At 48.0% G+C, this 23,800-nt stretch overlaps 1 protein-coding gene across 1 annotated transcript in view; it reads left to right on the top strand.

Annotated features, from left to right (window-relative positions):
• LOC137537964 (receptor-type tyrosine-protein phosphatase beta-like) overlaps positions 1-23,800 on the top strand; it is a 421,053-nt gene that overhangs the window by 264,925 nt on the left and 132,328 nt on the right. Inside the window, exon 29 of the mRNA XM_068259888.1 lies at positions 4,769-4,870. Coding sequence (XP_068115989.1) covers positions 4,769-4,870 — 102 coding nt within the window. The remainder of the gene's footprint in view (positions 1-4,768; positions 4,871-23,800) is intronic.

Below are 23,800 nucleotides of genomic sequence, written 5' to 3'. Positions count from 1 at the left end.
CGTATCGTGTAGTGTACAGTGGCTTGCAAAAGTATTCGGCCCCCTTGAAGTTTTCCACATTTTGTCACATTACTGCCACAAACATGAATCAATTTTATTGGAATTCCACGTGAAAGACCAATACAAAGTGGTGTACATGTGAGAAGTGGAACGAAAAACATATATGATTCCAAACATTTTTTACAAATCAATAACTGCAAAGTGAGGTGTGTGTAATTATTCAGCCCCCTTTGGTCTGAGTGCAGTCAGTTGCCCATAGACATTGCCTGATGAGTGCTAATGACTAAATAGAGTGCACCTGTGTGTAATCTAATGTCAGTACAAATACAGCTGCACTGTGACGGCCTTAGAGGTTGTCTAAGAGAGTATAGGGAGCAACAACACCATAAAGTCCAAAGAACACACCAGACAGGTTAGGGATAAAGTTATTGAGAAACTTAAAGCAGGCTTAGGCTACAAAAAGATTTCCAAAGCCTTGAACATCCCACAGAGCACTGTTCAAGTGATCATTCAGAAATGTAAGGAGTATGGCACAACTGTAAACCTACCAAGACAAGGCCGTCCACCTAAACTCACAGGTCGAGCAAGGAGAGCACTGATCAGAAATGCAGTCAAGAGGCTCATGGTGACTCTGGATGAGCTGCAGAGATCTACAGCTCAGATGGGGGAATCTGTCCATAGGACAACTATTAGTTGTGCACTGCACAAAGTTGGCCTTTATGGAAGAGTGGCAAGAATAAAGGCATTAACAGAAAAGCATAAGAAGTCCCGTTTGCAGTTTGCCACAAGCCATGTGGGGGACACAGCAAACATGTGGAAGAAGGTGCTCTGGTCAGATGAGACCAAAATTGAACTTTTTGGCCAAAGCACATAACACTATTTTGTGCCGGAAAACTAACACTGCACATCACTCTGAACACACCATCCCCACTGTCAAATATGGTGGTGGCAGCATCATGCTCTGGGGGTGCATCTCTTCAGCAGGGACAGGGAAGCTGGTCAGAGTTGATGGGAAGATGGATGGAGCCAAATACAGGGCAATCTTGGAAGAAAACCTCTTGGAGTCTGCAAAAGACTTGAGACTGGGGCGGAGGTTCACCTTCCAGCAGGACAACGACCAATGGCGTAGCTAAGGAGCTGTGGGCCCCGATGCAAGTTTTACAATGGGGCCCCCAAGCACTCTATACATAACAATTGATACGGTCCACCAAAACTTGCCAATGGCATCTACAGTGTCAGAGGTGCAAGAAGGGGATAAGAAATAGCTTGTTAATGATTACCACTTTTCAAAGTATCTATAGAAGTGATTATTATGAGCACAGGACCAATAGAGAACTAATACTGTAGTCGAAGGAAGACCGCTCAGGGCCCCTCTGGCCCAAGGGCCCCGATGCGGTCGCAACCTCTGCAACCCCTGTTGCTACGCCCCTGACAACGACCCTAAACATAAAGCCAGGGCAACAATGGAATGGTTTAAATCAAAACATATCCATGTGTTAAAATGGCCCAGTCAAAGTCCAGATCTAAATCCAATCAAGAATCTGTGACAAGATCTGAAAACTGCTGTTCACAATCGCTGTCCATCTAATCTGACTGAGCTGGAGCTGTTTTGAAAAGAACAATGGGCATGGATTTCAGTCTCTAGATGCGCAAACCTTGTAGAGACATACCCTAAAAGACTGGCAGCTGTAATTGCAGCAAAAGGTGGTTCTACAAAGTATTGACTCAGGGGGCTGAATAATTACGCACACCCCACTTTGCAGTTATTTATTTGTAAAAAATGTTTGGAATCATGTATGATTTTCGTTCCACTTCTCACGTGTACACCACTTTGTATTGGTCTTTCATGTGGAATTACAATAAAATTGATTCATGTTTGTGGCAGTAATGTGACAAAATGTGGAAAACTTTAAGGGGGCTGAATACTTTTGCAAGCCACTGTATGTATCATAGTCTAGGGACAATTTAGGGGAAGCCAATTAACTTATCTGTAGTTTTTTGGGATGTCGGAGGAGACGGGGTGCCCAGAAGAAACCCATGCAGACATGGGGAGAACATACAAACTCCTTGCAGATGTTGACCTAGCCAGGATTGAACCGGGGACCCAGCATTGCAAGGCGAGAGCGCTAACCTCGGCCCATATGAATGTTTAGTAAAACTACTCCTATACTCCTATCACCCTACTCCCTTTACTGGCCCTCCTCCAGTGACATACTCCCTGCTGGACAGGAAGTATGTCTTGGGGATTCCTGGGTTTCCCCATCATCATCATATTCCCGTTGTTCTGCGCATGCCGCCAACATATTTAAAGTGTAACTGTCGGGCATAAAATCAAAAATCAATTCTTTATTTTTATCTGGTAAACAAGTAATAATGATGCTAATCAGGCAATCCAAAAGTTTAAATCTCTATTACTTTTCTTGTTTATAAATGATCATTCCCTAGTTTACCTGACTCTTATTTGGTACGTTGCCGCAATAAGGAAGTTGCAAAGCATGCTGGGTTGTCCTTTTTTGCTTCTGTACATTAGTTAAGTCTGAGGGGAAATAAAGAAGCAAAAAAAGACAATCCAGCAGGCCCTGCAACTTTCTTTGTGCGGCAACGTACCAAATAAGAGTCAGGTTAACTGGAGAATGATCATTTATAAACAAGAAAAGTAATAGAGATTTTAACTTTTGGATTGCATGGTTAGCATCCTTATTGTTTACCAGATAAAAATAAAGAATTTTTTTATTTTATGCCCGACAGTTACACTTTAAAATTCTGCCGACACATTTTACATTTCTGCATCACCCATTGACTTTCATTACTTCCGTTGCCACGGAAGTCCAACAGTGACGCACTATTGACTTTGCGGTGGCTCCGCAGCTGATCGGGCACGTCCGGCGCAAAGCCATAAATGTGCTAGGCCCCATTGCCTTGTTCATCGTTGCGTTACCCTGCGTTAACACAACGCCCACTTGCAAGGCAAGTGTCAGAATTCTAGCGGTTTATTTATGCAGGAAAAGCTGTCATGTGTATGTTTTACGTTTCAACCACTTGACCACTGAGGGGTTTTACCCCTTGAGCACCAGAGCAATTTTCACCTTTCAGCGCTCCCAGCCAGAGAAAGTCAAAATATGAACAATATAAAACAATAGAAGGGTTTTCCCAATTAGTTAAAGATGTTAAAATGGTGACATCTGGCGGTTGAAAATATATTTATATCTTCTTAAGAAAGGCAAATATATAGAAAATGATTTTATATTATTATATTTTAATATGCAATTATACCTTATATGATTAATTGTTTTAGGAAGAATTATATAATAAACTTTATATTTAAATAAGTATATTAGAAACCCTGTATGTTTCAATAAGCTTTAAATTGCTGAAGACTCTCACAGGTCTGGTTACAGTGTCAACCTAAACAATCTTATTTCTGGGAAATAACAGACACATTCCAAACTAATTAGCAAAAAGACACATTATCAGAAATGCGTCATGAATGACATTGTTTACTGTTTGTAAGTTCAATGTCTGGGGCAAAAAAGTCAACCAGCAGACAAGATGGCTGGCGATGTCCATTTTTAATCAACTGCATCAGAAATGACCTAATCAGAATTTATAAACAATGATATTATGATTTAGGTATTCAAAACATGATAAAGCATTGACGCATGGAAGCTTTAGCCAATCAGAACCTGGGATTTAGGGAAATTCCAGATTAGACAGCCATATTGCATCCAATCACTATAAAAGTAGGGGCTGAAAGCTCATAGTTTGCGCAAGCCTACCAATCTCCTGAGAAGACATGAGGCAGAAGCTACCTTCCCACAAGAAGTTCTAGAAGCTGAAGAGATGACAGAGAAGGGGTAATATGCTTAATATTCTGGTGATTTACTTTATTAATTTTTCAGCATTATGTTTTGTTAAGATGTTAGCAAGAAGTTTTTTTTAGAAGTTGTTTTTTATGCTATTTCTTTAAGAAGATTACTACAAGTTTTACACAGCTACTAGATACACACCTATTGATACAGATGAGACTACTTTTTAACTTATTCTACATAACACAACTGGTATATTATTTTTTGAATGTACTTAGAAGATTGATGATCGCTTGGCTATAAAGCATTGATGAGATGGAGTACTGTTAGAAGGAAACACTACTTGGAACTGTTCATATTTTGTATATATGCTGTATGATAAGCAAATACAATTTTTTATATAAAATCATATAATGAGTGCTCTGATTCATTTCAAGGTACAACATCAATCTATAATTACTGTTATAGAGGGTTCAGACCTCGCTATGCTGGATTTATATGATAGCAACGCTTTAAGGGCTGGTCCTTTACTGAGTTAGCAATCATGAAAAAGGCAAGAACTGCTCAGGTTTTTGACTCAAGTGTAAAAGGGGCCTCAATATTAATTTCTACACATTTGGGGGAATTTAGTCACACTCCATATAGAGAAAGTCCCACATCTCTCCTTGCTTTGGCAATGCCTGTATTTATCTTGTTTATACCAATAAAGCAAGTATTTGAGAGCAAGAGAGAGAGAGAGAGAGGGTAGGAGTGAGAGGGGGAGACAGAGGTGAGAGGAGGAGAGAGGCAAAGGGAGAGTGAGAAGAGAGGGTAGGAGTGGGGGGGAGAGAGAGGTGGGGAGGAAGGGGAGAGAGGGAGAGGAGGGGGGGGGAGATAGAGAGGGCAAAGAGGAAATAGAGGTGGAGAGAGAGAGAGAAGTTTATCTTTTTGTATAGTAATTCTCTGATGTTCCCTTATTGCAGATCAGGTGCATTGTTACCCAGAATGCCCCAGCAAACGTGTGTGTCAGGCGGTAGGCAGTGAAGCACAATGTGTCTGTGATGGGACCACCTACAACGGGACAAGTAAGTGCAAAGTGTCCTCTTCATACTTCTCCATACTTGTCCTCTAAAATGTGATAGAGGGCAGCAGCATTGCAAGAAATCCAGATCCGTCCAAAAACCAGAGAGGAACATGAAATAACAGGCACAGGTCCTTGGACTAGAAGCTAAGATAAACCAACCCAGCAGCTGCTGATCTATCTGCAAATTAATGATTTTACAGGGAGGGAGGAAGCACCCCTGTATCACAGGTTCTCCTAATCTGTGCAGTTGTTGAAATACACACTATATTATTTGCCTGAAGAAGTGGGTGTATCCCTAGAAATGCATTGCTTATTTTAGTTTGGTTTAATAAATGAAATCTGTAACCTCTGTATCGAGGTAAGACGGTTCCTCACTAATACCATCATTACTGTTTAAAGGATACCCGAAGTGACATTTGACATGAATAGACATGTGTATGTACAGTGCCTAGCACACAAATAACTATGCTGTGTTGCTTTTTTTTCTTCCTCTGTCTGAAAGAGTTAAATATCAGGCATGTAAGTGGCTGACTCAGTCAAGACAGGAAGTGACTACAGTGTGACCCTTACTGATAAGAAATTCCCCTTTTTATCTCTTTCTTGCTCTCAGAAGCCATTTTCTGCTAGGATAAAGAGTAGAGAAACCGAGAGCCCAATATAGTGTAGTATGTTAAGCATAAATGAAGTAAAGGTTATCGTGAGAAAATTATACTCACAAACATGGGTTACCACACAGGCAACCACTGTATAGGCAGGTGAGGAGATTAGACCTGTCCTCACTCAGGGATAAGAAGTCGCTCTCTGTAGATGCGAAAGGGGGTAGATCACCCCTCCACCAGGGGTGGACACGGTATAGCAGTAGGAGAACAGAGGCGCCAGCAGGATAAAAGTGGATAAAAACTTTAAAATTTGCTGGGAGGAAGTGGTGGACTTACCTCCATAAAGCAGACACGAAAGACTGTCTGAATAGTAGTCACATTTATTAATTAGTACCCCAAAACAGTGCAATGCGTTTCGCAGGCCCAGCCCGCTTCATCAGGCAATAAAAATGGGGACAAGACAGAATTTCAGCAATAGCAGGTGTAACGCCTCAGTGGCGTTATTCTGCTGAAATTGCTGAAATTCTGTCTTGTCCCCATTTTTATTGCCTGATGAAGCGGGCTGGGCCTGCGAAACGCGTTGCACTGTTTTGGGGTACTAATTAATAAATGTGACTACTATTCAGACAGTCTTTCGTGTCTGCTTTATGGAGGTAAGTCCACCACTTCCTCCCAGCAAATTTTAAAGTTTTTATCCACTTTTATCCTGCTGGCGCCTCTGTTCTCCTACTGCTATTTTCTGCTAGGAAAGTGTATTATAGTTGGAATTTCTTATCACTGAGGGTCACACTGTAGTCTCTTCCTGTCTGAGTCAGGACTTGCATACAAAAAGCATATGCGTTTTGTATATGCAAACCGTAACCGCATTAAAACGCATGCAAAACGCTTGAAAAATACATCTGCGGTAAAAAAATAAGCTCATCCAAAAAACACAGCAAAAACGCACAAAAATGCACACAACATAAAATAAAACATGACATAAAACATAGCCTTTCATGTTATGTTACGTGTGCAGTAGAGATGGCCCGAACGGTTCGCCCGCGTACGGTTCCCGGTGAACTTCCGGGGGAACGCGATCGTAGAGAACCGCAAACTTTTCCGGAAGTTCGGTTTGCCCCCATAGTGCATCATGAGGGTCAACTTTGACCCTCTACATCACAGTCAGCAGGCACATTGTAGCCAATCAGGCTACACTCCCTCCTGGAGACCCCCCCCCCCCCCCTATAAAAGGAAGGTAGCGTCAGGCTTTTCACTCTCTCGTGTGCCTGCGGTAATTAGTGAAGGGATAGCTGCTGCAGACTCTCATAGGGAAAGCTTAGTTGGGCTCTTGTAGGCTTCTTAGCTTGCTCCTTGCTGATTCTTATTGCTAAAATAGCACCCCACAACAACTCTTTTGAAAGCTAATCTTGTTCTTGACTTGTGATCTATTTTTTTTTCTGTGTGTCCCACAGCCTTCATAATCCATACTGTGTGTGTTCCACTGCCAGGCCCAGCACATTCAGTGACTACTACCTGTGTGTGTGTGACAGGTGCACATTGTAATACCCACTGCATATACCTACCTGTTGTTCACTGTGCACGCACCCACCTACGTGAGTGCACGCAGTATCGCTGCGCCTGTCCGGTACCTGCCTGTGTGTGACAGGTGCACATTGTAATACCCATCACTGCATATACCTACTCCTACCTGTTGTCCACGTCAGTGCACCCACCTACCTACGTGAGTGCACGCAGTGTGATATACCACTCCATGCATACCTGTTAACTGCACCTGTGTGACTGCACATTGTATTACTCAAGTCAGTGCATACCTTTCACTTCATCCCCCCCCCCCCCCCAATATGGACAAAATGGACAAAACAGGTAGAGGCAGAGGTAGAGGCAGACCCAGAGGAAGGCCACCTGGCAGGTCTGTGCAAAGTCGTGGTGATGTGATTTTGTGCGGCCCTGGACCAAAGTACAGTGCTCAGAAGAAGGCATGTCCCATTGACTCCCAGTGGACGTGGTTGACTATTTAACACAGAACACCTCATTTTCCGCAGCCACCAGCGCTACTCCAAGTACCACATCCACTACATTTGACAGATCGCAGGAGTTATTTGGTGGGGAAATCACTGATGCACAGCCATTATTGTTACAACCAGATGAAGGCGCTAAGCAAGTTACACCACCTCATATGTCTGAGCTAGACGACACTATGGACGTAATGTGTGCGGAGGGGGATGATGAAATACCTGCTGTTGGTGCAGTTTTGGAGGTGTCTGAGGCAAGCGAAGCTGGGCAGGATGATTATGATGATGACGATGATATGGATCCCACGTATTTTCCAAATAGTGGAGATGAACAGGGGGACAGTTCAGAGGGGAAGTCAGAGAGGCGTAGGAGGAGACGAGTTCCTGAAAGAAGCAGTTGGAGCTCGTCCTCAGAAACAGCTGGTGGCAGTGTCCAGCACCATCACCACCTATGTACAGCCAGCCAACATGCCCTTCAACGTCAGCTGCTGATGCCACCATAGTGCCATCACCTCAGGGGGGTTCAGTGGTTTGGAAATTTTTTAATGTGTCTGCCTCAGATCGGAGCAATGCCATCTGTTCTCTTTGCCTCCAAAAATTGAGCCGTGGAAAGGCCAACACTCACGTAGGGACAAGTGCCTTACGAAGGCACATGTAGAAAAGGCACACACTGCAATTGGAAGATCACCTGAGCAAAAGCAGCAGACAAAAGAAAAGCCACTCTCCTTCTACTGTTCCTCCTTCAGGTGCATCATCTTCAGTCGCTTTCTCCCTTGCATCTTTACAACCTCCCTCCTCCACTCCGCCTCTGACCTTGAGCAGTTCCTGCTCCTCCTGGCCCACAGCAGCCAGGTGTCCGTGAAGGAAATATTTGAGTGGAAGGAGCCAATTTCTGCCAGTCACCCCCTTGCCCGGCGTCTGAAAGCTGGCTTGGTGGAACTGTTAGCTCGCCAGCTGTTACCATACCAGCTGGTGGACTCTGAGGCCTTCCATAAATTTGTGGCCATTGGGACTCCGCTGTGGAAGATGCCAGGCCGCAATTATTTCTCTAAAAAGGCGATACCCAAACTGTACCATGAAGTTGAGACTGAGGCAAATGGTGTCATCTCTGGCACACAGCGTTGGGTCAAGGGTCCACCTGACCACAGATGCCTGGTCTGCCAAGCAGCGGTCAGGGCAGGTACATTACTTACACAGCCCATTGGGTCAACCTGGTGACCGATGGCAAGCAGGGAGTACGTGGCTGTGCAGCGGACAAACTTGTGACACCTCCATGGCTTGCAGGCAGGCCTCCTGCCACCTCCTCTCCTCCTGCTACATCCTCTTCGCTGTCGTCATCCTCCTCCTTCTTGGCTGAGTGGCATTTCGACTCTACTGGTGCTGCGATCTCTTCTCCAGCTACACAGCCCAAGCTCTCTAGGGCCTATGCTGCATGCTAGGTATGACGGTGTCACGCCATCTTAGACATGTCTTGCCTCAAAGCGGAGAGTCACACTGGACCGGCAACGTGGTGTGTGACAACGGCAGCAATCTCATTTCCGCTTTGAATTTGGGAAAGCTGGCACATGTACCCTGCATGGCACATGTGCTGAATCTAGTCATTCAAAGATTTGTGTCAAAGTACCCAGGCTTAGAGGACATCCTGAAGCAGGCCAGGAAGTTGTGTGGGCATTTCAGGCGGTCTTACGCGGCCTTGGCACACTTTGCCGAGATTCAGCGGAGAAACAAGTTGCCGGTGAGACGCCTCATTTGCGATAGCCCGACCCGGTGCAATTTGACCCTCCTTATGTTCTCTCGCCTGCTAGAACAGGAGTAAGCCGTCACCCAGTACCTCTACAATTTCAGTAGAAGGACAATCTGGGGAGATGGGAATGTTCTGGCCCAAACACTGGACACTCATGTGAAATGTATGCAGGCTCATGCGTCCGTTTGAGGAGTTGACCAACCTGGTGAGTCGCAATGAAGGCACCATCAGCAACTTGATCCCGTTAGCTTACTTCCTGGAGCGTGCGGTGCGTAGAGTGGTGGATCAAGCTATGGAGGAGTGGGAAGAGGAACAGTTACGGGAGGAACAGTTGTGGGAGCAATTTTCAGCAGAACCAGATGTTTCCTCAACACCTGCGGCAGCACAGAGGGGGGAGGAGGAGGAAGAGTCGTGTGGGGAAGAGGATTCAGACTCGGATGATGAGGAAGGTGTTTCTTTGGAGGAGGAGGAGGAGGCGGCGAAAGAAGAACAACCACAGCAGGCGTCGCCAGGAGCTTGTGCTGCTCAACATTCCTGTGGTATTGTTCGTGGCTGGGGGGAGGAGGAGGACTTACCTGACGTCACTGAGGAAGAGCAAGAGGTGATGGATAGTACGTCTGCATCCAACTTTGTCCAGATGGCGTTTTTCACGCTGTCCAGCCTGTTGAGGGACCCCCGTATAAAAAAAACTCAAGGGGAATGCGCTGTACTGGGTGGCCACGCTACTAGACCCTCGGTATGTTACCAACTCCCCTGAAGGCAGAAAGGATGCAGCATTTGCAGAACAAGCTGGCAACTATGCTTTACAGTGCGTTTAAGGGTGATGTCACAGCACAATGCAATAAAGGTACCACTGCCAGTAATCCTTCTCCCATGTCTCCGCAGGCAAGGACAGGATGCTCCAGCGATGTCATGGTGATGTCAGACATGTGGACATTCTTTAGTCCAATGCCTCGCCTTAGTGCTTCCGGATCCACCCTCCACCAATGCCTAGATCGGCAGGTAGCTGACTACCTGGCCTTAAGTGTGGATGTAGACACTGTAAGCAGCGATGAACCCTTGGACTACTGGGTGTGTGTAACGATCGGTGGGTGCAGAGAGTATCTGATTACCGGTGATCTGCAGTATCACCGGAAATACAGGTATATACCAGATTATAAGTGATCTGCAGTCTCACCGATAATCCGATATACAAACTAACCTCTGTTCACCTGAGTAGAGTGTAGTGTTTAGTGTAACAGTAACACTTAGAGGACAAGGCCTCAATGCAGCAAGGAGTACTGCACAGATTCCTTCCGCAGACCTGAGCTCTCCAAGACGGGAGGAGTCAGACTGACAGTAGGAAGGTATATTTGAAAGTGACCCTCAGGAGGGAGGATCGCTAACAGAGCGAGGAACCGCCTCTAACGGTAAGGTCGGTTCTCGAGGTCGGACAAGCCAGGTCGTACACACACAGACAGATAAAGTACAAGATCAGGAGGCAAAGGCGGAGTCAAAGTACAGGCAGGGTTCAGCAACGGGGTATCAGATATATCGGGGTACAAAATCAGGAGGCAGAAGCAGAGTCAAGGAACGAGCCGGGGTTCGGCAACAGAGTATCAGAAATAACGAGGTACAAGATCAGAGTTCAGAAGGGTGGTCAAGGCAGGCAAAAGTCATAACAGATAATCACAATCAAACTAGTACTTTAGCTATCAACAGAATCTAGCTAAGTGTAGGATTACAGCTCCAGCTGGTCCCGGCACACTTACGGATCTGACTACGGATCTGGGTGCTCCCACATGTGTGATCGCACGCCAGACAAAGAGCAAGTGAACAACCAGCAGTATATATACTCTAGGACCTTTCCAGGACCTCCCTAATTGCTGGTCCAATGGGAGCAGTGGAATTTGTCAGCTGACCCAGCTGGTCAGCCGACACCCTTCTAACTGCTATTTAAACTCTGCCTCTGTGCTCGCGCGCGTGTAAGTCTGAATCTTGGTGGACTATCAGTCCCAGCCACACCAGTACTGTCATGCAATGAATCTAATGCGGGGGCCGCCTCTGATGCGGATTCCGCCGTTACCAATGCGGATTCCGCCGCACTGCCCATGCAGCATGCGGCGTTTTTTCTGCGTTGTGACGCCATGCTGGACGCGGAAACAGCCGCCTCACCTCGAGAGACGGCGGCTTTTCCGCGTTTCCTCACAGTACCCCCCTCCCGAGGAGTGGACTCCGGACAACTCCTACCAGGTTTCTCGGGATGTAAGGCGTGAAATTCCCTCCTTAATTCGTCCGCATGCATGCGACTCCCCGGTACCCATTGTCTCTCCTCAATGCCGTACCCTTTCCAATGTACGAGATATTGTACCGAGTTTTGTACAACGCGTAAATCTAAAATCTTTTCTACCTCGTACTCAGGTTGGTCATCCACCAACACAGGAGGAGGAGGAGTGGGACCCACATGGACTGCTGGCTTAAGCAGGGATACGTGGAAGGACCTTACCCCACGCATGCTGGCGGGAAGATCAACAGCATAAGTGACGTTGTTGATCCTTCTGGCTATCGGGAAAGGCCCGACAAACCTGGGACCCAACTTGTCTGAGGGCTGTTTCAGGGCCAAGTGACGTGTGGATACCCAAACCAAGTCTCCTGGTTGGAATCTCCACTCCAAAGACCGTTTCTTGTCAGCTTGACCCTTCTGACTCAGAAACGCCTTTTCCAAACTGTCTCTCACTGTCCGCCAAATGTCTTTAAAAGACCTTTGCCAAGCCTCCAGAGCTGGAAACGGAGTGGAGGCCACTGGTAACGGTGAAAATTTGGGCAATCTTCCAGACACAACCTGGAACGGAGAAAATCCAGTGGAAGAACTTTTCAAATTGTTTTGTGCAAATTCTGCAAAGGGCAGAAATTTGACCCAGTCATTCTGCGCCTCTGCAACGTAGCATCTCAAAAACTGCTCTAACGACTGGTTGACCCTCTCCGTCTGACCGTTGGTCTGTGGGTGGTAGCCCGATGAAAACGACAGCTTCATGCCCATTTGATGACAGAATGCCCTCCAGAATTTAGATACGAATTGGACTCCCCGATCGGACACTATGTTTTCCGGAATGCCGTGCAACCGGAACACGTGTTTGATAAACAAGTCTGCCAATTCCTGGGCCGAGGGGAGTCCTTTCAAGGGCACAAAATGGGCCATCTTGCTGAAGCGGTCGACTACCACCCAAATGACCGACATGCCCTCTGATCTGGGAAGCTCACCCACAAAATCCATGGACAAGTGGGTCCATGGTTCACTCGGGGTGGGTAAAGGCTGCAACCTCCCTACAGGTGCCAGCCGGGAGGGTTTGCTTTTAGCACATACCGCACAATCCTTAACAAATTCTTTGCAGTCGGCTGCCAGAGACGGCCACCAAGCGCACCTGGCCACAAGATCCTGCGTTCTAGATGCCCCAGGATGTCCCGCATTCTTGTGTGAATGGAATATCTGTAGCACCCGGAGACGGAATGGCAGAGGCACAAATAAAACCCCCTCAGGCTTCCCCTCAGGGACATCCTGCTGAAAAGGACTCAAGGTCTCTGTCCAGTCTTCCCAAGTCTCTGTTACGGCCAGCACCAAATTTTGTGGGACAATGGTCTCTGGGGCAGAAGGCTGTGCTGTCTCCAACTCAAAGCATCTGGACAGGGCATCTGCCTTAATGTTCTTGCTACCCGGGGTATACGTAATTATGAACCTGAACCTCGAAAAAAACAAAGACCATCGAGCCTGACGGGGACTTAATCTCTTAGCCCCCTCGATGTATTCTAGATTCTTGTGATCCGTGTATACAGTAATTGTATGTTCTGCTCCTTCCAGCCAGTGACGCCACTCCTCAAAGGCAAGTTTAATGGCTAAGAGCTCTCTGTTGCCTATATCGTAGTTTCTCTCTGCCGGAGAGAACCTACGAGAGAAATACGCACAAGGGTGTAGCCTTCCCTGCAAGCCTGACCGCTGAGACAGCACAGCCCCTACCCCAACCTCCGAGGCGTCTACCTCAACAATAAAAGGATAAGAGGTGTCTACATGTCTCAGGATGGGTGCGGAACAAAACAAATCTTTTAAAGTGGAGAAAGCACTTAATGCATCAGGAGACCAGTGGGTGGTATCTGCCCCTTTTTTTCGTAAGACAGGTGAGGGGTGCGATAACCGTGGAATACCCCTTTATGAACCTTCTATAATAATTCGCAAAGCCTAAAAACCGCTGTAAAGACTTCAACCCAACCGGCTGAGGCCATTCCAAAACAGCGGAGACTTTGGCGGGGTCCATAGACAGGCCCGTGGTGGAAATTATGTACCCCAGAAAGGCGACAGATGTGACTTCAAAAATACACTTCTCAATCTTAGCGTAGAGTGAGTTTTGTCTTAATTTGTTGAGTACAAATTTCACATGCATTCTGTGCTCAGAGAGGTTGTTGGAGAAAACAAGTATATCGTCTAGATAGACCAGCACAAATCTCCCCAACACCTCTCTGAAGACCTCGTTGATGAGTTCCTGGAAAACGGCCGGGGCATTACATAACCCAAAGGGCATCACCAGATACTCGTAATGCCCGTCTGGCGTGTTAAAGGCCGTTTTCCACTCATCGCCCTTTCTAATGCGCACCAGGTTGTACGCGCCCCGTAAATCCAGCTTTGAGAAGATCTTAGCATCGGTGACCTGCGTAAATAAATCGTCTATCAGGGGTAACGGATAGCGATTCTTTACCGTGATCTTATTTAGTCCCCGGTAATCAATACAGGGCCGCAGGCCCCCGTCTTTCTTTTTAACGAAAAAGAAACCTGCTCCAGCAGGCGATCGGGACGGCCGGATGAAGCCTTTGGCTAAATTGTCACGGATATATTCCTGCATAGCCAATTTCTCTGGCCCAGATAAATTGTACAAATGACCCCGAGGGGGCATACAACCTGAACGTATATCAATGGGGCAATCGAAAGGGCGATGTGTCTGCAGCCTTGGGACAGAATACATCAGAATATTCCACATATTGCTCAGGTACCCCCTGTACATGAACCCTGGTTTGGCCCAATGTCACCTTCCCTAAACATCGCTGAAAGCAGTGTGCTGACCAAGAAATTAGTTGGCCGGTGGCCCAATCAATGTGTGGAGAATGAAGGTGAAACCATGGCATGCCGAGTATAATGGTGGAGGTTGTCATATGCAACACAAAGAACTGTAACTTTTCCCAGTGCAGTACCCCTATGGTGACCCCCACCTCTGGTGTCTGAGACAGTGGGTGATTCCCTTGCAGAGGAGAGTCATCCACTGCCGTAACCTGGATGGGTGGTTGTACTGGTGTGAGCGGAATACACAATCTCTTAGCAAACTCAAAATCCATAAAATTTGCCGCAGAGCCTGAATCGATAAAGGCTTCCGTGACCTCAGTCTTATCTTCCCACGTAACGGTACAGGGAAGAAGCAATCGTTTTTCTTCTAGGGGTAAAAGTCGGACGCCCAGGGTGTTACCCCCCACCACTCCTAAGCGGTAGCGTTTTCCCGGCTTATTGGGGCAGTTCTGTACTATATGCCCCCCTTCACCGCAGTACAAACACAGCTGTTCGGTCATTCTCCGTCTTCGCTCTACCTGGGTTAATTTTGACCGAGCAATCTGCATCAGCTCGGAAGGAGGCAAGACGGGAGAAGGTGAAATAGTAGGAGGTGGAGTCACTGGGACCGTGGTGTAAGATACCCCTCTGAGACGGGAACTACCCCTGGTCTGTTTTTGGTAGCGCAGCCTGCGGTCGATTCGGATGGCCGCTGAGATGGCCTCATCGACTGTTCTGGGCTCGGGCTGGCTTAACATCAAATCAGAGACCTCATCGGACAGCCCTGACAAGAAATGATCTAATAGGGCATAGGTGTCCCACCTGGCCGTAACTGACCACCTCCTAAACTCGGCCACGTAATCTTCGACCGCACCTTCGCCTTGACGCAAAAGCTTGAGCTTCCGCTCAGAAGTCGAGGCAAGGTCCGGATCGTCGTAAATTACTGCCATAGCTTTAAAAAATTCCTCTACAGAGGTAAGAGCTTTGTCTCCGGCGAGCAGGCTATACGCCCAAGACTGGGAGTCGCCGGACAACAAAGTTTTAATAAACGTGACCCTCTGGGTCTCAGTACCCGAAGATTGGGGTCTCAACTCAAAATAGGACAACACCCTACTCCTAAAATTCCGGAAGTCAGATCTGTGGCCGGAAAAGCTTTCAGGTACAGGCATACGTATGTCAGAGCTAGGAGAGGATCGCACATGATCCACTGATGTCTGGAGGGTTTGTACAGACCCTGATAGGGCATCAATAAGAGTTATGTGAGTGCCCAGTACTTGATTGATGTTGTCCACCGAAGCGGCAAGTACACCCAGACAATCAGTGTTTGCGTCCATTTTGTATTTTGGTCTGGCGTTCTGTAACGATCGGTGGGTGCAGAGAGTATCTGATTACCGGTGATCTGCAGTATCACCGGAAATACAGGTATATACCAGATTATAAGTGATCTGCAGTCTCACCGATAATCCGATATACAAACTAACCTCTGTTCACCTGACTAGAGTGTAGTGTTTAGTGTAACAGTAACACTTAGAGGACAAGGCCTCAATGCAGCAAGGAGTACTGCACAGATTCCTTCCGCAGACCTGAGCTCTCCAAGACGGGAGGAGTCAGACTGACAGTAGGAAGGTATATCTGAAAGTGACCCTCAGGAGGGAGGATCGCTAACAGAGCGAGGAACCGCCTCTAACGGTAAGGTCGGTTCTCGAGGTCGGACAAGCCAGGTCGTACACACACAGACAGATAAAGTACAAGATCAGGAGGCAAAGGCGGAGTCAAAGTACAGGCAGGGTTCAGCAACGGGGTATCAGATATATCGGGGTACAAAATCAGGAGGCAGAAGCAGAGTCAAGGAACGAGCCGGGGTTCGGCAACAGAGTATCAGAAATAACGAGGTACAAGATCAGAGTTCAGAAGGGTGGTCAAGGCAGGCAAAAGTCATAACAGATAATCACAATCAAACTAGTACTTTAGCTATCAACAGAATCTAGCTAAGTGTAGGATTACAGCTCCAGCTGGTCCCGGCACACTTACGGATCTGACTACGGATCTGGGTGCTCCCACATGTGTGATCGCACGCCAGACAAAGAGCAAGTGAACAACCAGCAGTATATATACTCTAGGACCTTTCCAGGACCTCCCTAATTGCTGGTCCAATGGGAGCAGTGGAATTTGTCAGCTGACCCAGCTGGTCAGCCGACACCCTTCTAACTGCTATTTAAACTCTGCCTCTGTGCTCGCGCGCGTGTAAGTCTGAATCTTGGTGGACTATCAGTCCCAGCCACACCAGTACTGTCATGCAATGAATCTAATGCGGGGGCCGCCTCTGATGCGGATTCCGCCGTTACCAATGCGGATTCCGCCGCACTGCCCATGCGGCATGCAGCGTTTTTTCTGCGTTGTGACGCCATGCTGGACGCGGAAACAGCCGCCTCACCTCGAGAGACGGCGGCTTTTCCGCGTTTCCTCACAGTGTGCAGGCTTGACAGGTGGACTGGCCAGAGCTGTCCCAATTTGCCATCCAACTTCTGTCTTGCCCTGCCTCAAGCGTACTGTCAGAAAGGACCTTCAGCACAGCTGGAGGCATTGTCACTGAGAAGAGAAGTCACCTAAGTCACAAAAGTGTTCAGTACCTCACCTTTCTCAAAATGAATGAGGCATGGATCCCGGAGGCCTACTGCCCACCCCAAGACTAAGTCAGTCCCCGCACACACAGCATCTCTGCCTGCACGCCGTGTGACTGTCTGCCCCATGACTAAGTCGCTCCCCACACAGCACCTCTGCCCGCAGGCCGCTTGTCTGCCTTCTCTGCCACCACCAACAGGGTCCAGGACTCCAGGTGGATTCCTGAATTTTTAAGACCGCTGCTGGCATGCCCGGTGGACAGGGCGGCGGATTCCGCGTCCGACGCGGCGGTTTGCTGGCAGTGTGGCTGAACGCGGGGAAACCGCCGCATGCTCTGACAGTGGTGCGGCTGGCCCCGCGTTCAAACCTACAGATGCATTACAACACATGTCTGGCTGGAACTGATAGTCCACACAGGTTCAGAAGGACGCGCGCGCGCGCGTTGAGAGGCAGAGCCTTTATGGCAGTCAGAAGGGTGTCAGCTGATCAAGCCGATCAGCTGACAGTTCTATCAGTTTTCATTGGTCCAGCACTTAGGGGAGGCGCTGGAGAGCGCGTGGGTATATATATTGGGTGCTGGTCATTTCTCTGGTGTCTGGCGTTGCGATCGCTACGTGGTAGCACTCAGACCTTGTCAGTATCTGTGATATTATCTGTGTTATTATCTAGACCAGTTCCTAGGTGTTGATGATCAAGGACCTCACACCACAGTCTAGGGAATCTGTGATATTATCTGTGTTATTATCTAGACCAGTTCCTAGGTGTTGATGACCAGGGACCTCACACCTCAGACTAGGAATTAGCTTTACTATCTAGTTATACTCAGACCAGTTCCAGGGTGTTGATGATCAAGGAGCTCACACCCAAGACTAGGCATTGTTGATTATTTGTTATGACCTTCTGCTTTCCTGACTACTCTTCTGATCTCTGATTAGGTACTACGCTATATCTGATACTCTGTTGCCAAACTCTGCTTGTCTTAGGATTCCGCATCTGTCTCTTGTCTCTGTCCCTGATCTGTCTGTCTGTTGCCGACCCGGCTTGCCCGACCTCGAGAGCTATCTCATCAGCCAAGAGATAGCTCACAGACCTGTGGGTGACACCCTTCCCTGGTGTCACTCACACTCTGTCCTTCCTACTCCTAGCCTGACCTCTCCCTCGGGAGAGTCTCAGGCTTGCGGAAGGAACGTGTTACTGTGCAGTACTCCTTACTGCTGTGCACCTGCTCCTCAGGTGCAGTCCTCAAAGTATTTCTGTTGCACCAAACACTCTTATTACCCAGGTGTCCAGAGGTTAGAGATATATCTGATTATCGGTGATACTGCAGATCATAAATAATCGGGTATATATCTGTATTCTCGGTGATACTGCAGATCACCGGTAATCAGACCCTCTCTGTGTTACACGGATCGTTACAGTAATGTGAGCAGATTTGAACAAAAAACACGTTCAATAATTTGGCAGATCTGACCCCAATATGGACAATCTTTGGCAGATCTGACCCCAATATGCACAATCGTTAGCAGATCTGACCACAATATGCACAATCCTCAGCAGTTCTGACCACAATATGCACAATCCTCAGCAGATCTGACCACAATATGCACAATCCTCAGCAGATCTGACCACAATATGCACAATCCTCAGCAGATCTGACCACAATATGCACAATCCTCAGCAGATCTGACCACAATCAGCAGCACCACCTATTGAAAAAGAAAAACCCATTTACTCACCTACAGTCAGAAGACCTCCTGTTCAGACCTCCTGCTGTCCCGACCTCCTTGTGGCGCGCAGCTCCCACGATCCTCTTCCTTCCTGACGTCACGTGACTTCCTGCCTGCATGCTGAGAGCAGGGCTATGGGAAAATGGCCGCCCGAAGCCCTGCACTGCAGACTCGAAGTCTGCAGAGCAGGGCTTTCGCAAGCCATCTTACCATAGCCCTGCTCTGCTGCCGTTGTGAACTGACTCGGCGTCTCTTAGACGCCTGAAGTCAGATAACGCTAGGGGGTGCTTTGGGGGTGCTTGGACAATTCTAGGGGGTGCTCGAGCACCCCCTTGCACCCCACTGGTGCCGCCCCTGGTACTAACCTAGAAGAGTAGATCAGGGAAGAGTGGAGAGAGGGAGAAAGAAAGCACCAGAAATAGAGGAGGTGGAGAGGGTGGAAAGCCAAGGGCTGAGGATTAGGAGGAAGGAAAAGAGAAAGGAAGGATTGAGGCACTTTATAGGTCCCCGATTAGAGGCAGTACACCCGCCGATCGGAAAAATAGAAATTATTAGGAGGTTGAGGCCCATGTGTGTAAGGGGGAGGTGCGCTGGGATGTCCAGCCAGACATAAAGTTGGGACTAGGTGTAATCACCTCGGAGGAAAAGGATGTACATCTTATCCTCAAGTCGTCCCTACACCATTCACTGCACACATACAGCACTATGACTTCAGGTGTGTACCGGATGGACTGTATCACCATTCAGGCACGCACTAAACAGATGACGTCACCGTCCAGCATTCAGTGCCCAGCTAATGCCTCCCACCAACACACAGTGGGTCAAGACCAGACTGCAGTACCAGATCGTGCAATGTCGATCTGTAGGTGTATATTACACCTGTACAACTGCCAATTGGTTCTTGCCTCTAGTATCAGCGGGTTTCAAAAAGCCTCAAACAGGGCGCATGAAAAGGGGAAGTGGGAGGGCGGAGGGGGGAGATTTTTTGGAGAGGCTTTAGTTTCTCTTTCCTCAAGGGTAACCCACATACTCCCAACATCCGAGGGACGCCCATGGATTCAGGGCTCAAAGAAGCATGGCAGTTCCAGCCTGTCATTGAGACCTAACAGTCCCATTGCTTCCATGCGTAATATGACGCGAGACTCCCATCGGGTCAATTTGCCTCCACTCCCCGAGGGGTCAACATGTAAGAGACCTGCAAATCTCAAACATGTAGCCCGGCTCCCATGGGCCTCCCTCACATGCTCTATGAGTCGTGGACACCACTTGCCTGACTTTATGGACTTAAGGTGTTACCCCACCCTCTCCTTTAGTGGTCTGGTTGTTTTATCCACATAGTAAGATTGACAGGGACAGAATATCACATAAGAAACAAATTTAGTATGGCATGTAATAAAGGTTCTCACTTACCATTGTACTCCACCCATCCTGTAGTTCCTGCCCTCCATCATAAGTGGGCAGAATTTACAGTTGCCACATCTGTAATTCTTTCTGGGCCGTCGACTTGACAGCCAATTGGGAGACATGGGTGAACAGTACTCACTTCGGACCAAAACGTCTAAAGTGGGGACCCTTCTGTAAGCTACCCGTGGAGGATCAGGGAATACTTTTTGGAGGGCGGGGCCCCTGGTTATTACAGACCAGAGTGAGTCTGAATCTCCAGTCCAAGAACATGAGAGAGGTCTGGAAAAGCCTCAGGGCAGTCACCAGTTTCAAGCCCCCTCCTCAATACACGGTTCCTAACATCGCACTAGCAGAAGAACTCAACAAATTCTATTGCAGGTTTGAGAACCAATCCACCCACTCCGCAGACCCAGCACCAACAACCTCACCCAGGGAGCTTCTCCCCACACCGTCACCCCATGCTGTCACTGCCCCTCTTGCAATGGAAATAGTACGGGAAGCTGACATACTACGGCACCTCCGGAAACTCAACACCAGGAAGGCTCCAGGCCCAGATGGCATATCCCCATCCTGCCTAAAGAACTGTGCTAGCCAGCTAGCCCCCATCCTCACCTCCATCTTCAGCGAATCCCTGATACTGGGCAAAGTTCCCTCATGCTTCAAAAAAGCCAACATCATCACAGTCCCCAAGAAGCCAGGAGTCACAGACCTAAACAACTACAGACCTGTTGCCTTAACCCCAATCATCATGAAAACGTTCGAAAAATTGGTTCTCTCCTATCTGAAGGGTCACACCACCACTTCAATGGATCCCCTGCAATTTGCGTACAGGGCCAACCGGTCTGTAGAGGACGCTATTAATATCAGCTTAGCGCATATCGCAGAACATCTGGATAAACCCAACACCTACGCAAGGATCCTGCTCCTGGATTTCAGTTCCGCCTTCAACACCATCTGCCCGACCATCCTGCATGACAACCTGGTACGACTCGGTGTTGACCTCACTCTGTGCAACTGGATCAAGGACTTCTTAACCAACAGATCGCAGCGAGTGAGGATGGGCGGATGCTCCTCCAGTGGTAGAATCACCAACACAGGTGCCCCACAAGGGTGTGTGCTCTCACCAATCCTATTTTCCCTGTACACGAACAGCTGTACCTCAACTGCCAACTCTGTCAAAGTCATCAAGTTTGCGGATGACACCACCATACTAGGGCTCATTGACGAAAAAGGGGAGAATGAATACCGTAAGGAAATCGAGCAGATCCACAGGTGGTGCAAGGAAAACAAACTCGTACTAAATACGGCAAAAACTGTGGAACTGATTGTGGACATTAGAAGGAATGCTCCGCCCCACAGCCCGGTCTTCATTGATGGCACTGAGGTCTCCAGGGTACACAGCGCTCGGTTCCTAGGTACCACCATCACTGACAACTTGAAGTGGGATGCGAACACCTCCGTAACACAAAAGAAAGCCCAGCAGAGGCTGTTCTTCCTCAGGCAGCTGAGGAAGTTTGGAATGCCGCGGGAACTAATGACTAACTTCTACACTGCCATCATTGAGTCTGTCCTCTGCTCCTCCATCATCGTCTGGTACTCCGGGGCAAATGCAAAAGACAAGCACAAACTCCAGAGAGTAATCAGTGCAGCCGAGAGGATCATCGGGTCTCCCCTGCCCCCCCTGGACCTCCTCCATACAGCTAGAATCACCTCCAGGGCTAATAGGATTATGCAAGACCCCTCCCACCCTGGCAGTTGTTTCTTCGACCCCCTTCCCTTAGGCCGCCGCTTCAGGTCCATTCTCACCAAAACAACCAGGCATAGAAACACATTCTTCCCCCAAGCAGTCCTCCTACTCAACTCAAGCTCTCTCTAAACTGACACCCGCAAATTTCCCTAAGCTGCCCCAGCGGACGAGAGTACGCAGCTCCCGGGATGTCCGCGGCTGGTTGCACTGCTCCACATGCTAACGTGCCATGTCTGGCTCGATAAATTGTCTTGCCTAAACGCACCAAGAGTGTTATTTGTTGCATTACTGCTATTATTGTTCTTCATGTTTGTCATTATTGCACCATTGTAAATTGCCATTGCCATGTGTCCACAAATAATTCCGGGTGCGGCGCCTGCCGTACTTGGCGAATAAAGTTGATTCTGATTCTGATTCTGATTCTGATTCTTAATGATCTGAGTCAGCTTCTTGGACATTGGGGTATAGTCAAGTGAAAATGTTATCAATTTTCTCTTAGTGTCTTTGGTACCTCAGTTAAGAAGGTAGGATCTATCCTTGCTTCTAGCTCTCTCCTTGGCCACCCTAAGGGTGGTCCCCTCATAATTTCTTGCCTGCAGGATTCTAGTAAGCTCCTGTGCCTGTATCTCAAAAGATTCCAGACTGGAACCTTCACACACCAGTTTTGATCCCTCTGGTTTGATCCTAAGATCTAGGAAGTTCACACTCCCATCATCCATCTTGGAAGTGAATCTCATATTAACCTGCTTGTCATTGATGAACTTCATAAATTCCTCAAAGTCACTCGTGTCTCCCTGCCACATGACCAACACAACGTCCACATAGCGGACCCAGACCTTGATGTTATCTCGAAAAGGGTTTCTGGTGCTCACTATGTAGTCTTCCTCCCAGGCCCCCAAAAAGAGATCTGCATAGGTACATGCCACAGAGGTCCCCATGGTAGTCCCGGAGGTCTGGTGGTACCACCTTCCATCGAACATGAAGGCATTGTGTTAAAACATATCTGAGGCAATCCCCCAGGAAGTCTTTGTACCCATCATCCTTATTGGTTCTGTCCAAGAACCTACGGACTGCCCGTATCCCCTCCTCATGGGGTGTCCTGCTATACAAACTCTCCACATCAATTGTGGCTAGCCTGTAACCAGGTCTCCAAACCACGCCCTCCACAGTTTTGATCGCATCAAGCGTGTCCGCCAGGTATGCTGGAACCCCCATGAGGAGGTGGCGCAGCAAGTGATCTAGGTACAGAGACAACCGTTCTGTTAGAGATCCACACCCCGAGAATATGGGTCTCCCTGGGGGGTTCTCCATAGACTTGTGCAATTTGGGAAGGTGGTACCACACAGGATACCGGGGGGACATGGGAATTAGGTCAACGGCCAACCTCTGTGGCATGTACCCCATTTCGACTCCCCGCCTTAACAAAGTACGGAGAGTCGACTGGTACTTGATAGTTGGATTATGTCCCAGACATTCAAAAAAATCTACATTGTTCAATTGCCTGTAGGCCTCTCTCGTATAGTGCTCGCTGGACATTATCACCACATTCTCCCCTTTGTCAGCCTTTGTTAACACCAGGTTGCGACGTCTTCGGACTCAGGTTTGATGACTATGCCTGTGACTTATACGGACATGTTCTTTGATGTAATGTGGTGACTTACACAGGAAATAACGCCGCAATAGGAATGGTGCACAGTCTGCCTTTTTGTTCCAATATTATACTAGCATCCAAGTTTTTATTTCCCTTTTAATGTAACCCAAACTTTTATTTGCTTTAGCTGCAACTGCTTGGCATTATTATTATCTTTTATTTTCCCTATATACTAGAGTAAAAGGCGAGTTTTTGGGACCAAAAGTGAGAGTCTTGGCTTATACTTGAGTCTTAACAGCCCCCGAATGCCCCCGCCATATGCCCAGTGCAGTAGTGCCCCCCACCCCCAAGTGCCCCCCCACCATACACCAGCAGAAGTGTGCTGCTCACAGAATTTCCGTGAGCAGTGAAGTGATGTGTGAC

Source organism: Hyperolius riggenbachi, chromosome 11, assembly GCF_040937935.1.
Source record: "Hyperolius riggenbachi isolate aHypRig1 chromosome 11, aHypRig1.pri, whole genome shotgun sequence".
In the NCBI taxonomy this organism is placed as follows: Eukaryota; Metazoa; Chordata; class Amphibia; order Anura; family Hyperoliidae; genus Hyperolius; species Hyperolius riggenbachi.
The sequence above is the reverse complement of the archived record's forward strand: the minus strand, read 5'-3'. Positions and strand labels throughout refer to the sequence as shown.